The sequence below is a fragment of the Pogona vitticeps genome, chromosome 1 (genome assembly GCF_051106095.1).
Source record: "Pogona vitticeps strain Pit_001003342236 chromosome 1, PviZW2.1, whole genome shotgun sequence".
NCBI lineage: Eukaryota > Metazoa > Chordata > Lepidosauria > Squamata > Agamidae > Pogona > Pogona vitticeps.
In genome coordinates, this window is record NC_135783.1 from 80,121,949 (window position 1) to 80,137,739 (window position 15,791).

At 42.0% G+C, this 15,791-nt stretch overlaps 1 protein-coding gene across 12 annotated transcripts in view; it reads left to right on the top strand.

Moving 5' to 3' along the window:
* The window catches only part of REPS1 (RALBP1 associated Eps domain containing 1), a 72,366-nt gene that overhangs the window by 23,315 nt on the left and 33,260 nt on the right, over nucleotides 1–15,791 (top strand). For 7 of the 12 annotated variants that reach the window (XR_012085756.2, XR_013540596.1, XM_020815050.3 and 4 more), the window contains 3 exons: nucleotides 5,506–5,633; nucleotides 6,117–6,279; nucleotides 6,831–6,894. Coding sequence is in view for 10 of the 12 variants with exons in the window: in XM_020815050.3 (XP_020670709.2) it covers nucleotides 5,506–5,633; nucleotides 6,117–6,279; nucleotides 6,831–6,894 (355 nt within the window). In the remaining 2 variants the exon portion in view is untranslated. The remainder of the gene's footprint in view (nucleotides 1–5,505; nucleotides 5,634–6,116; nucleotides 6,280–6,830; nucleotides 6,895–15,791) is intronic. The other 5 variants (XM_020815275.3, XM_078383316.1, XM_078383318.1 and 2 more) reach the window with 1 other exon arrangement.

Consider the following 15,791-nt stretch of genomic DNA (forward strand, 5'->3'; position numbering starts at 1 on the left):
TGACAGTCTAGAATTATTATTTTTAATGGACAGTGATTAAGGCAGGCCACTGATTTCCAGTATACAAGGTGTTGTGTGTATGTAAGGCAATGCTCGTAATCACCAGGGAGGCATCACTGGCATCTGAGGAGTCACAAATGCCATACCAGCCAATCTCAGTGTGCATTTAGTAGACCTCAGTCAGTACAAGTGAAGCTTTTCCAGTACCCTAGTCAAGGGACTTAGAAATGTGCACTCTAGACTCATTCCCTGTGGTAGTGTAGCTTCTTGCTCTCTTGTTTTAACTTTTTCATAGTCATTTGGAAAAATCCTCTGTGTTATTTTAGATTTCATGACAGCTGGCCCTCAAACATTTCTTTGGTTTTAAAAAAATATTTGTACTATGAGTTCAGCTTTGCATACTTTTTTGCCTTTGTGTGCATGTGAGGAATCCCAAACTCTTTTTGTGTGTGTGAGGGTTAGGATGATCAACAGATTTAGTAGTGACATCTTGTGGATGGCTTGCAAAGTCAAATTAAGCTTCTGATTGAAGGTCTAAATCAGAAGTGTGGAAGCTGTTGGCTGTGGGTCGTATACATGCCCTTTTACATTTTATCTTCAAAAGCCATCCTGTGCCCTTTGCAAGGGATAATTTTGCCTTGTGCCATTTGTTTAGGCCCATAAACACATCCAGCCTCTGAAATCTTACTTTGTTGCCTCCTGCATATGCAGTGGTGTCTCGCTTAACGATGTTAATTGGTTCAAAAAAAAATTGCTGCTAAGTGCTTTCATCACTAAGCGAAACATGGTTTCCCATTGAAATGCATTGAAAACCGGATAATCCGTTCCAATAGGAACGAATTGCCGTCCTTAAGTGAAAATCACCATAGAAAACATCGCTAAGCGAAACGCAGTTCCCCAATTGAAATGCATTGAAACCTATTCAATGCATCTCAATCTGGGAAAAATACAACAACAAATTAAAAAGAGTCAGAACAAAGTCAAATTTGGTTAACAAAGGGTTTACTAAGTGCACTTTATGATTTCAAATATTTTAAACAGTAAACTTTAACTTTATAAATAACAGAAAAACATTTAAAAAACAGCTAACATGAGGCTGTTTAAACCATCGTTAAGCGAAACAGGGCACCCAAAATTTAATCGCTATGCGAAGCATGGTGCCAGCCATCGCTAAGCGAAAATCACCCATAGGGACCATTGTTAAACGAAGCGTAAAAACGCTCTGAAAAAGTCGTCGCTAAGTGATTTCGTCGTTAAACGAAGCAATTGCTAAGCGAGGCACCACTGTTTCCCTGAAAATAAGACCTACCCTGAAAATAAGCCCTAGTATGATTTTTCAGGATGCTTGTAATATAAGCCCTACCCCAAAAATAAGCCGCAGTTAAGTGAAACCCCGTCCTCCACCACTGTGCAGCAACCGGAAGACAATGACATGACTGTATTTGCATAAATGTAGATTGCTGTACATGAAAACAAAATTCCCTGAAAATAAGCTCTAATGCGTTTTTTGGAGCAAAAATTAATATAAGACTCTTGTCTTATTTTCAGGGAAACACGGTAGTAGGCTTCAGCAGAAACTACCCCATTTTTTCCAGTCTATCTTCCAGATATAATAGCTAGATTTTTCTTTAAAATGCAGTACTGTACTGTAGCGTTCAAAATCCTGAATCAAGATAAATCCTGCCCTCTGTTTCCTGGGAGCATTGCTTATCCAAGTAGTTGGCAAATGATTATCCTATAAATTCATTCATCCGTCACTACTTAAACTCATAGAATAATTGGGTCCAACCCCCTGCATCATTACTTGCTTCACTTGGGTCTTTATCATTCCTATTGCTGGGAACACAGAACCTATCTCTCATATGAAATGGGAATGTCTGAACACCTTATCTACCTCCTGAGAAACGTATACATGGCAACAGTTAGAACTGGATATAGAACAACTAATTGGTTCAAAATCGGGAAAGGAGTACGACAAGGCTGTATATTGTCCCCCTGCTTATTTAACTTATATGCAGAATACATCATGCAAAAGGCCGGACTGGAGGAATCCCAAACTGGAATTAAGATTGCTGGAAGAAATATAAACAACCTCTGAAATTCAGATGATACCACGCTGATGGCAGAAAGTGAGGAGGAATTAAGGAACCTTGTAATGAGGGTGAAAGAGGAGAGTGCAAAAAACGGTCTGAAGCTCAACATAAAAAAAAACTAAGATCATGGCCACTGGTCCCATCACCTCCTGGCAAATAGAAGGGGAAGTTATGGAGGCAGTGACAGATTTCACCTTCTTGGGCTCCATGATCACTGCAGATGGTGACAGCAGCCACGAAATTAAAAGACACCTGCTTCTTGGGAGGAAAGCGATGACAAACCTCGACAGCATCTTTAAAAGCAGAGACATCACCTTGCCAATATAAGTCCGAATAGTCAAAGCTATGGATTTTCTAGTAGCATTGTATGGAAGTGAGAGCTGGACCATAAAGAAGGCTGGCCGCTGAAGAATTGATGCTTTTGAATTGTGGTGCTGGAGGAGACTCTTGAGAGTCCCCTGGACTGCAAAGAGACCAAGCCTATCCATTCTAAAGGAAATCAACCCTGAGTGCTCACTGGAAGGACAGATCCTGAAACTGAGGCTCCAGTACTTTGACCATCTCATGAGAAGAGAAGACTCCCTGGAAAAGACCCTGATGTTGGGAAAGTGTGACGGCAGGAGGAGAAGGGGACAACAGAGGATGAGATGGTTGGACAGTGTCATCGAAGAGACCAACATGAATTTGATCCAACTCTGGGAGACGGTGGAAGACAGGAGGGCCTGGTGTGCTCTGGTCCACGGGGTCACCAAGAGTCGGACACGACTAAACGACTAAACAACAACATATTAGTTTGCATATGAGAGAGTGTGTGTTTGTGTGTGAGGAGAGGGATTGTGTGAGAGAGAACACACTACTTGGGATTTTGTGGATACATTGCCTTTCCCAGTCAGAAGCCTTCTTTCTGCAAATGTTAAATGTAAGCATTTGTCGAGATTGAACTGTTGATCCTCTAGCCATCCCATGTGACAAGGAAGAAGAGAGATGGGGTGGGGAAGAAAGAATGTCTTGCCTTTCTTTGGCTGTGGCCTCACCAGACATGGCATGTGCCCCTCATTGATAGACAAGCTGTAGCACTTGTTTTGTTTCATATCAGTAGTTATCATTATGAGAGAGGAAAATTAGAAGCTGTTGGGAGGGATAGGCTAGATGGAGATCAATGATTAATACTTTCATATTTAAAGTAATAGGAAATAGGCTTTTATGGGGAATTGACCACTATGTCTTACTTGGCTTTAGAACAGATTGTTCAGGTGCTTTTATTTGACAGAGAGTAATAGCATTCATGTTTGGAATATATCGGATTCTTCATTTACCTCCTTGATGGTAGTTCCCACAGTATCCCCCACAAGCAGGTACACAGAAGATGCGGGGGCTGAATGGACAAGCAGTGTTTCAGGGAGGGGGGCAAGAGTCTTCCCTGAAAACCAAACAGACACGTGCCCTGAGCATTACCTTAGTGCTCTTTTACATCCTTCATGCATTCTAGTGGAAGTGAAATTCAAGGAATTGCAGTGGATCATAATTAGATGCCCATGATCAACAGAAATAACTTTTATCTTGGGGGTGTATCTAAGCTATAGACCCATTAAATTCGGGTTCTTCTTTTCTCTGTAACTAATGCAGGGACATTTGTGTGCTAAATTTTCTAGTTTTTTTACTGTGTTCTAAAGAGTTTCATCTCTTTTCCTTCCTTTATTAAAATGTGGTCCGTTCTCAGGCAGTAGAGGCATTTCCTTTGTTCTGAAACATGACGTTTCCTGTCGAAAGACCAGTAGTCTTTAGACATGTAGAATTTAGGATAATCCATTTTCAATTCCTTATCAAAATCTATTGTGAATGTACAAATTATATTGTGTGTAAAGCTCTATTGTAGGTCACCATATATTTGGCAGGCTTTCACTGGTGAGGCAAAACATTAAGAAACACACATTATGGGGGTAAGCCTGTAGTGGTCTTCCTTTTTTACAAGAATATTGTAAGTCCACAGTACTGTTTGGTATTATCTTAGCATCCTGTCTACTTAACTAAAAGACCGGCAACTGTAACACTGAAAAATGTTCTTGTGCTCTTATTTTAAAAGGATGTGATCTTTTCATCTCCTTTATGTCAGTTGCTGGGGAGTGCAGGATGGATGGTATGGGTATTTACCGTATTTTTCGCTCCATAAGACGCACCTTTCCATAAGACGCACCAATTTTTTAGGAGAAGAAACCAGGAAAATATAATCTGTTTTCTTCGCTCCATAAGACGCACAGACTTTCCACCACCCTTTTTTGTGGGGAAAAAGTGCGTCTTATGGTGCGAAAAATACGGTATTTGTTTGCACTGGTATCTTTGTGAGTTTCTGATAGTAATCTGGTTGAGCACTGTGTGACCAGAATGTTAGACTAGATGGGTCTTTGATCTGATCCAGTATGAGGCTTCTTAAGAAGCTAGTCCTAATCAGGTTTACTAGTTCTTCAGTTTCAATCCAGATGTGTCAGAATCTGCAACTATTTTCACTTCAGGTTGGCTGATCCTGTTATATACTGTGGCATGGTTCAGACTTCATGGCCATAGTGGTTCTAGATATCAATACTGGGCTTTGGGATACTTTGCATATTCACACTCTTTTCTTTACATCAGCCATTCTCAACCTTTTTTTGATCACGGCCAATAAACACAATGTGCAAGAAACATAGGTTGAATCAGGATTGTATAATTTGCATAACAAATATTTTGAGGTGGTATGTGAATAATTGTTTCCAGTCTGTGGCCCCTTGAAATATTGAGAATGGCTGCTTTACATTTTGGTTGTGATAACCAATTTGTTACTCTATTAATTTTCAGCAACACAGTAGTTACCCTATCATTAGCTTCTAATTCAGTCTTGAAAGAGTGTTTTGAACTGAATTTACATTTCTGGCATGGAAATATATTCTAGTTTGTGGTATACAAAGTTTATCCAATTGAGATATTACTGCAGTGGATTATGAATCGAGCTAGGAAATGGGGAAGGAAATTTGTTTTTATTCTTCAGCTGCTGCTTTGATAACCAACAACAATTTTACCATGAGATCAAAAATATTAGTTATTAAAATAATAAGCCAAAGTTTGAAGAGTTCCTTAGCTACTGCAACAGCATAGGTCCTAGCCACTGGAACTGGTGTGTGTGTGTGTTTCTGTCTGTCTGAATGGCAGCTCCCATACCCCTTCTCAAGTACAGAAAAGTTTATAGTATGGCACAGGTAAAGAAGAAACTAATCTAGAATTCTGTGATCTTACAGTATTTGTTCAAAAGTTTCTGGTCATGATATTTCAGAAGAATGTCATAATTAAATTGTGGGTATGCCTAGGAGTGTTTGAAGACAAACTTTTCTTCAGTATTTTATGGAGCAGCCTTGAAACTGAATTGTGCTCTGATTTTCAGGCTCCTGTAATGCTGGTGATCCAATGTGGTCTGGCCATTCACCACCACCACATCAAGAAAACTGGGTCAGTTTTGCAGATAACACACCAACCAGTACTGTTTTAGCCATACATCCTGCTTCTGTCCAGGTGTGACATTTTATTGGTATTATTTTAATTTGCTTCATTCCAATTAATGTCATTCATTTCATACTGTTACCAAAATTCATGCTGTGATTCTCAATATGTGTTTGAAATAAATCCTTGCTCCATTTTTCTTTATCTAAAATATGTCTGCCACTGAGTGAATGTCACCAGTGATTCTTGGTCAGAGAATCTTTAAACTGAAAAATCTGCCAACTCATCTGCAAAATGAGTTTCAGCTTTTTTTTGTGTGCGCTTAGAATTTTTTTAACAGTTCTCTGCATATTTTTCATAATTTTTGTTGCTTACATTGCTACCTACTTCAGCTTTCAGAATATTTGCTTTATAACTGCATCCAGTTAGTACTGATGAGAAGACTTTTAAAGCTACTTCACTAAATAATGGTTATTTCTTTTCATAGGTAATAATATAGGACATTTTAGGCCATTGATCAATTTAGGTAATGCTGAAGAAAATATTTCATTACAGGACCAGACTACAGTACGAACTGTAGCATCAGCTACAACAGCGAATGAAATTCGTAGGCAGTCAAGTAGTTATGATGATCCTTGGAAAATAACAGATGAACAAAGGCAGTATTATATAAATCAGTTTAAAACCATTCAGCCTGATCTAAATGGCTATATCCCAGGTGAGTTTTGTAAACATACAAATAATCATATACAGTATATGATAGATATCCTTTTCAGGTTTTTTACTCATAAAAGTATTCGCCTGATTTCTAAGTTCTACAAGGGGAGTTCTATTTACAGAAGGTGCTCCCAGTAATTGAGACAGGTAGTTGTTATTTTACGTATAGTTCCCTTTGTCCCACCAACAGTTATTAAGTAGGCATAGAGGACATTTCATAACAGTGTGGGAGTCCGTAAAGAGAAGTGTGTGTGGGAGGGGTGAGGAATGAAAGTTGTCATCTGTGTTCTGTTAGTAATGACTATCATAGATCCAGTGACCTAAGAATGGAAGGGGTCCTTCTATTCTTGTATAGACACCTGAATATACATCTTACTAGTTTTGTAGATTTTTACTGGAATTTTACATTTTTGTTTATTACTACACTTTAATGTTTGGCTGAGAAATTTTGAAGCTAACTTTAGCACCCATTGTCTTGTTGTATCTCTTTATGAGCCTTAAGATTATACTTCTAGAATCAAAATTATATTTTTCTTGTTTTAATGCTTTCAGGGTCTGCAGCTAAAGAATTTTTTACAAAATCAAAACTTCCTATTCTTGAACTTTCGCACATATGGTAAGTGTGAGGTATAGCTAGGTTTGGGTAATTCCTAAAGCATTACTCTTCTTTCATAATGGACTGAAGGGTCTAGTGACACTTTCTGTAATCTGCATTGAAATGTCTCATGTAATGTCAATAGAATTTAGAAGCTTAATCTGTTCCCATTGAAGTCAGTAGTAGACTTCCATCTAAACTGATCAGTGTTTGGCTTTGTAATTACCAGAGTTTCAAGCATAAAAGATAGTATTTTATAGTCAACCTTTTTTTTGGTCAAACTTGCATAAATTAGGGCAGTTTTCCCATTGATTTCATTGGGAACAAAGAGCAATTAAATGAGTTTTGATCCAGTCTATTTTCCAAAAGAAATTTAACTCTTTCATAATTCAGAAGCATGGTTTGCAAATAAAACTAAAGCTATTTAGTAAGCATAGTAAACTGGACGATAAATTATAGTAACCTGCTGCATTGAAAATGAAATTTCTCTTTAATGTAAATATTTGCTTGATTTAGTTTTTGTGCATTTGCTAGCATTGGCCCATGTTGGTTCTTGCATTTGAGGGAAAAGGAAGAACCTACTATCCACATGTACAGTAGGTTGTTCCCTTTCCTCAAATGCAGGAAGGCGTTTAGGTTTGAGGAGACTCGGAAGCCATTTAGCTTCCTCCAGGAGTCTTTGTTCAACTTTTGCTCATGGAAGGCAGTCTCATAGACAGAAAGAAGAGGAGCACAAGGTCAGCAAACGAAAGGTGACATAGGAGACTTGATCTTCTCCGGTCTATCTCATCTAGTCTGATCTTTGAGCAGACATGTCAAAAGATAAGCCTATAAGTCCATCCTTTCAACAGCAAGCTGCTTCTGTCACTGAAGAGGTGTGTACGAAGCAGGTGTTGCAGGAGGGCACAAGCAGAGCTGCAGTTAAAAACAGAAGTGCTTCCATAGATCCCAGTCTTCTCGCAGAGGCCATCTTGATACACTGGGACACAGATGAGTTAAAACTGTGTACAACAGACTGCCATACTGAGGCATCTCAGTCTAGTCAAACTCTCACAAAGCCTAGCTGTTCTCAGCAGCCATTTTGGGTCTATATCACAGTCTCTTTTCTTGTGGTCATTGCAATGGTACATACTGTGCATTCTGAGTTTTGATCTGTATACATACAGTAACTGCTTCTTCATGGTCTCTGTGAATGCATACTAATGGGTTTAATCTGCACCTGCGCAGATGTCTCTGGAATATCTAGAGCTTTAGATACTTTCGTCAGGGACTGTTCCCCAGTACACATGGTCCACCCGTCCTGGCAATTACCTCAGTTCCTTTCTGCTACTGCCGAGGTTTCTCTTCTTGTCGAGCTCCATTTGCCACTTGCTCCATTTCAGCTACAATCAACAAGGGAAGAATTGTAAGAGACTTTTGAACTTATTTCTCCCCCTTATCGCCTCCTTTCCCCCTTCTCAGCCATTTATGGCACCTCTTCCCCCATTTAAAAAGTGCACCTCATGCTCCAATAAGATTGCCCTTACAGATGGCCATGATTTTTGCCTCTCCTGCCTGAGAGAATCTCATCAACCATCCACCTGCCAGATTTGTAAAAAGTTCACTAAGCAGGCTCTTAAACTCAGAAAACAGCGTCTTAGATCGTTTCTCTGAAAACGTTCTCTTCAACCAACTCAAACTATGGAATCTTCTCAAACTTCCCAGCCTCCTAAAGAATCTCCTGGATTACTGGCCGCTTCTCCAATTTCTAAGCCAATTCCTAAATCTAAACCTAAATCAGCTGTGAAACCTAAGTCTTCGACTTCAGCAAAATCCACCCTGGTACCGCCTCCTCTCTCGACATGGGAGCACCTTAAGCCCAAGAAATCAAAATCATCTTCCAACTCTTAGCACTCAAAACATACCTTGATACCGGAGATGGTCCCTCTATTGTACCAGCCTACACTTTGTCTTGACTCTCCAGATGAGACCTTCTTACCACCTTCTGGTCAGCCACCATCTCTACTACTTGCACATTCTCCATCTTCAGCAATCACCTCAGCTGAGGTCACTGTCATTTCTCGATCGGCACTTTCGAGTCCCAAATCTACAGATTACTCAGTCTGTTGGCGATTCTGAGTCGGTGTCTGCTGTACCTGACATGTCACCCCCGCGTAAGTGGCTAAGGAAGACTCATTATACGCCAGAGATGTGCAATTCTAATGCCGATCCTATACACCCCTTGAGTCCAACAGGGCCTTTGGCATCTTGAGAGCCTCTTGCTCGATCCCAGCACTCGAAGCGGGTTACGCTCTATGAACCCAGATCATATTATGATCCTCCACCTAAGCGCTCCCAACATCTAGCTTATTGGTACTATCAACCTGATGCAGAGTTCTACATCAAACCCAGACGCTCTCGACATCAATATTATTATCCGTCTGATATGTCTGATTCTTCACCTCCTGGATACCGGCCACAGTTTCATGATTATTATTGCATGTCATCTGATGATGATACCGTACCGCCTCCTCCAGTACCAAAGTCCCACAGACCTAATAAGAGGCCCCATCCCGAGCCTCTCCAAAAACATCTCACAGCACCAAAACAATCCCATGCTCCTGCTAAAGCTTCTTTAGAACCCACTACGCTCTCTCAGATTCAAGCACCTTTGGTACAGGCAACGACTACATATCCTGGACCTTCACCCATGCTTCAACCTCACCAAAAGAAACGCTCTACACATCAATCTGTATCGGTACCAACTCAGCAACCTTCTCACAAGCCTCAATCTTTCATACCAGAGCCTCCTCCTGCTATCCCTGTTCCATCATACAGTCGTGCTTCTCAATCATCATTTTCTCCTTATGATACTGATGCCTCGGCTTCCATACCATTAAAAGAGTCTCCTCCTAATCTACCTACGCCAGACTCAGATGTGGCAGCTGTCACTCCTCCGTCACCCTTGGATGACTTCTCCTACTCGCAGCTAGTTCTCGGAATTGCTAAAGGTATGGAGTTAGATGTTCAACAACCTGTTCAACCTCAATCTGATAAAGTCTACGAAGACATTAACAAGGACCAGGCACCACCTTTAAGTATGAGTTTTATTCCATCTTTGTTAAAACTGACCAAGCAGTCCTGGTCTAAACCATTTTCTGTCCCTCAAATGTCTCGTAAGGTAGAAAATGTATACAAGACACATGGAGATGATATTGCCTTTCTTTCAAAACATCCTCCACCCAATTTGGTGATTGTAGATGCTACCCAGAACAGAGCACGAAATCGCTCTAATACAACACCAAATAATAAAGAAGGGAGAAACTTGGACATAATTGGGTGCAGAATTTATTCTCACCTCTTTTACCATTCAGACTGCTAATTACTGGGCAGCTATGGGAGCTTATCATAGCTTCCTTTGGAACACGGCTCTCCCATCACTCCTGCCTCAGGCAAATATAAACCACGTGGCCTCGCCTTTCATCAAGAGGCTATGGCACTTGCTCGTCAAGAACGCATCACTGCTAGACATGTCACAAGGCTTCATCCAAACACATGGCTACCACTGTAGCCCTCTGTATATATGTGTATCTGCCCTCAGCACACGTTTCAGATGACACTTGTATGAGGATTGAGGACTTACCTTTTGATGCACTGACCTCTTTGACAACAAAACCGATGAAATTCTGGACATTCTGCAAGAATTAAGACAGCAAGATCTTATAACACCCAGCCATACTACAAACCACAACAATATCAATGGTGTCGACCTTACTCGTATCAGCAAACTAGATCATTCTCTGATAGAAATAGATACCTTCCACAGTCATCATCCTCTTTCCAGCCTAGACACACTGTACAGTGTCAGCGTCCCAAGCAGTCCTTCCATCGTCCTGATAAGAAAGGAAAACAATACAGTGGTGCCTCGCATAGCGAACGCTTCGCTATGCAATGAAACCGCACAATGCTGGGTCCCGGGCCATCGCTGGAGCGTTCGCTCAGCGATGGCCCCTATGGGCTTTTTTCGCTATGCGATGATCGCGCGGACACGATCAAAGCATAGCGAACAGCTGATCGGCGGTTCCAAAATGGCCACCGCTAAAACAAAATGGCGACCGCTGTTTTGCCTCGCTAACGAGGCATCCAAAATGGCCGCCGCAATGGAGAAAACTTGCAGAACGGTGAGTTTTAAGTCCATAGGAACGTATTAAATCAGTTTTAATACGTTCCTATGGACTTTTTTGTTTCACTTAACGATGGATTCGCTGAGCGAGGGTTAATCCGGAATGGATTAACCTCGCTAAGCGAGGCACCACTGTATTTGACTTTGTTGTTCCTCAGATCCACTTACCTCTTCTCTCTCCATGCACCATCACTCATTTTTCAGCCCATCTTCCATCCTGGCATCCATCACCACCGGTTCCTGGGTCCTTACTATCATTGCCACGGGCTATGCAATAGAATTCATTGTTCCACCTCCACCAAGGACTGTTCTAACCTCACCATCGGACGTTCTCAACCAAGAAGTTCAATCTCTTCTCTTCAAAGATGCTATATCACGTGTCAACTCATCCAACAATGACCCAGCATTCTTCTCCCGTTATTGTACTGTCCCGAAATGGCCCATTCTCGATCTTCGAGACCTCAATTATGACATCATTCAAAAACATTTTTGCATGGTCATGTTAGAACGAATCCTACCCATCCTCCAGCAAAACGACTGGTTCGCGGTTATTGACTTAAGCGATGCGTACTTCCACATTACCATCTGCCAAGACCATCGCAAATTTCTCAGATTTGCTCTAGGAACTGACATCTATGAATTCAAAGCCCTTCCCTTTGGCCTATCCACAACGCCAAGGGTCTTCACCAAATGCATGGCACCCATAGTGGCTTACATGCATACTCAAGGAGTCTCTGTCTTCCCGTACATAGACAACTGGTTAATAGTCTGCCCCTCAGGCTAAAAGTCATTCCATTGACCCTTTCTCTTCTTGCAGATCTGGCCCTCAAGGTCAACGAAGAAAAATCTATTCTTGTCCCTACACAGCGGATCACCTACAAAGGTGCAGTTCTCAATTCACAGAAGGCAAGAAATTTCCTTCAAGGAAGAGCATCCAAACTCCATGCTCTTATCCGACATTTTCTCCCGTACTCATTCGTCACAGCACATATGACCCAACATCTCCTAGGCCTCAGGGCTTCCACCACATCAGCCATTCAGCATTCCAGATTGAAGATGTGCTCCTTACAATCATGATATCTCCCCCTCTTCGACCCTATGACAGACTCACCTTCCAAATTTCTCCACGTTACTCCCAAGCTCTCCGCTCAGCTCCTCTGGTGTGATACTCCAGCCAACGTCTTCATCAGAAAGTCCTTTACGCCTCTGCAGTTATTAATACAAATCACCTCTGCAAGGCCTTCTGGATTGGGGGGGCACATTGCAGCGACCTACACATTCATGCTGCCTGGTTCCACACCGAGCGCAATCTTCACATCAGCAACCTCGAACTCTTGGCCATCTTCAAAGCTTCTCACGCCTTCGAACCTGTCATTCTCAGCACCGCCATCCAAGTCACAACAGACAATACCACTGCATTGTTTTACTTAAACAAACAAGGAGGCACCCACTCTCTGCTCTGCTATATCTCACTATCCAATTCTGGGAATTGTGTCTCAAACACCACATTTTTCCCATAGCAGTACACATCGCCACTCAAGACAATCTAGTGGCAGACACTCTTAGCAGAATATACACTCAGATACACGAGTGGACTCTCGACCAAACCATTTTTTCTTACCTTTGCGAACTCTGGGGACAACCACACATAGACATGTTTGCCATGTCGCAAAACTCCAAATGTGCCCTCTTTTACTCAAGAGCAGGCATCAAACCAGGCTTTGTAGGAGATGCGCTCATGGCTCCTTGGACCATGCATCTCATTTATCTCTTCCCACCTATCCCTCTCCTTCTCAGAGCAGTAGCCAAAATCCATCAAGATTGCTCCAACACAATCCTCATTGCTCCCTGGTGGCCTAGGCAACTGTAGTTCACCATGCTCAGAGCCATTTCCACACATTATCTCTGACTGCCTCTTGTTTCTCACCTTCTCTCCCAACATCAAGGCAGGACTCACCACCCGATCTCCACACTCTCCATCCCATGTCATGGAGAATTTAACCTCGATGAATACCATCTTGGCTAACGCCGGAAAACTTGCTACGACACAGCTTTATTCCTATAAATAGGCTGCTTTCACAAATTCGCCAACATCATCTCCCAACCAATCCAACTATTCTTCAAGCAGTCCTTGAGTCCCTGTCTCATCTTTTTCCACAAACAACTCTCCCTCTCTACTCTCAAGGTCTATGTTTCGGCGATTATAGCACATCAACCTCAAAATTCCACTGCAGTTTTGCTCTTCTGTCACCCTATGTTAAAACTCTTCCTTAAGGGTGTCTCCAATATGCAACCTTCTGCACCTCTCCCGCCTCCACAATGGTCTTTGCATACTGTTCTTCAGTGTCTTACTTGTCCCCCGTTTGAACCCCTTGCTACTACATCAGAGTGTTTCCTCGCCCTGAAGACCCTCTTCTTAGTAGCCATTACCTCCACTCGCAGAGCTTCTGAACTAGCTGCTCTCCGAGTAGACCCTCTGTTCCTCCAATTCCACCCAGATAAGGTTACCCTTTTTCCTGATGTCTCCTTTCTTCCAAAGATTGTATTGGACTTTCATCTCACTCAACCTGTCATTCTACCTACCTTTTTTCTATCGCTTACGACTGACCTCAAGTGATCTTTTCACACATTTGACATCAGACGAGTCCTTGTATTTTATATCTCACAGACTTCCTCTTACCGCAAATCAAAAAGACTTTTTGTGATTCCATACCTCCCTCATAGAGGTTCTCATATCTCAGCTCAAACTGTCTCCCACTGGATTGTTACAACTATAAAGTTGGCATACCAGCTCACCAAAAAGCCTTTACCTACAGGCATTAAGACTCATTCTACCAGGGCTCTAGCTACTTCCACAGATTTCCTTCATGGCGTACCACTCCTGAACATTTGTAAAGCTGCTACATGGGCAATGCCATCCACGTTTGGCACCCATTACCGCCTGGATGTCAGGGCCAAGTGAGATGCAGCATTTGGTAGAGCTGTACTTTCTTCTGTTCTTCCGTGATGTCCCTCCTTCAGTAAGTCAGCTTGTTAATCACCCATTAGTGTGCATTCACAGAGACCATGAAGAAGAAAGAAAGGTTACTTACCTGTAACTCTGGTTCTCAGAGTTGTCATCTATGAATTCACACTTCCCGCCCGTCCTCCCCTTTATCCGTCATGTCTGTATCACCTTTGATGCAGTGGCAGGCTTCAGAACTGAGGTAATTGCCAGGATGGGCGGACCATGTGTACATCCCTGGCGAATGTATCTAAAACTATAGAATATTCTGGAGACCTCTGCGCAGGCACAGATTAAGCCCATTAGTATGAATTCACAGATGACCACTCGAAGAACTAGAGTTACAGGTAAGTAACCTCTCTTTTCCATTGCCAAAAACATGGGCGAAGGGACAGTTCAGGAACCCGTTTTCTCCACCCTTTTCTCATCGTCTTCTGAGAACAAAGCTCTCCTTAAGATCTTCCTTGAGCTCTACTTAAAGCAAGTGAACGGGGAACAAATCAAGAATGGCTGACTCTCACAGCAGAGTACATACATGCATCGTTTTCAAGGCTATTTCATTGCCACTACCTCCATAGTGTGCTTAATTGTATTTTTAAAAGTTAGTCCAGCTGAAGGCAGCAGTGTATGTTTCTAAGGAATTCTGTCAAACCATAGTTGAACAGTGGCTAGATGGAATGCAGTCAAGTTTTTCCACAAAGAGAACAGTTTGTGTTTGTGGAACCTGGAAGGTTTGATTCCCCTCCCTCCCAGGTACCCTCAAAGTCTGTTCCAGAGAGGTGGAACACCTTCCAGAGCAGATGCTTGCAAGCTATTTTGGAAAGGACAAGAGGACCAAGTCCTCCACTATGAGCGGATGTCTCCTTGCATGATGTTGGCTTCTACTGATAGAGTTCCCAAGTTGCGAAACCTCTTTTTTTGAGTCAACACAATTGACAGTTTACTAGAAAATAATAAAAAATAGTGTACTCACCTGTGAAGTTTTGTTTTTCTCGAGTGAAAGTGACAGACTAGGAAAGGACCCGCTTCTCAGGCTCAGAGGAAACATCTTTAGATCTACAAGATGGGGCCTCCCCAGGAATTCCAGCAACTCTTCCCACAAAGCAAATCGTAGAAAGGATTAAACCTTTCTGCTCTTAATAAACTTCTTTTGGAATATGAAATTCTTTTTGGAGAGAGTGAGCTAGAAAGAAGGTGTCACTGAGACCTGTTGAACCCAGCACAATCTTGGCTGAGAGTGACGGGTAGCTCAAAATACAGTGGAGCACAAGTTCCCTTTCAAAAATTATTTCATTCTGTTTGGGGACAGAAAAAAATGGGGGCCAGTTTCTCCAGACGGAAGAGGAATTCTTCAATTATTTCTTACAAATAGAAATCACTGTTAGCAGTGGTTGCTGCACAACTTTATTCTTTTCCCCCCCAAAGGTTTTATTTTATTTCCCCCCTTGCCAAATATTTGGTTTGATTTAGTTTAGTTTTGTTTAGTGGTTCTGCAGTGAGCAGTTAACAGTGCTGTTGTTTTTGGCCACTATTTTGCTTCCTCCACAATGTCCTCTACATCAGGGGTCCCCAACCCCAGGACTGGTCTGCGGAGACAGATCTCCCCTCCCCCGCTCTACCATAATTTGGCCTCCAGGTTCCCCCCAAGTTTTATTTACCTATGAAAGAGGTATCTATTTTTCTTTCCTTCAAGACCCTTCATAATTTATTTTGTTTCTATTTTTGAGCTTGCTCTAAAGTTGCAGGGCGGCA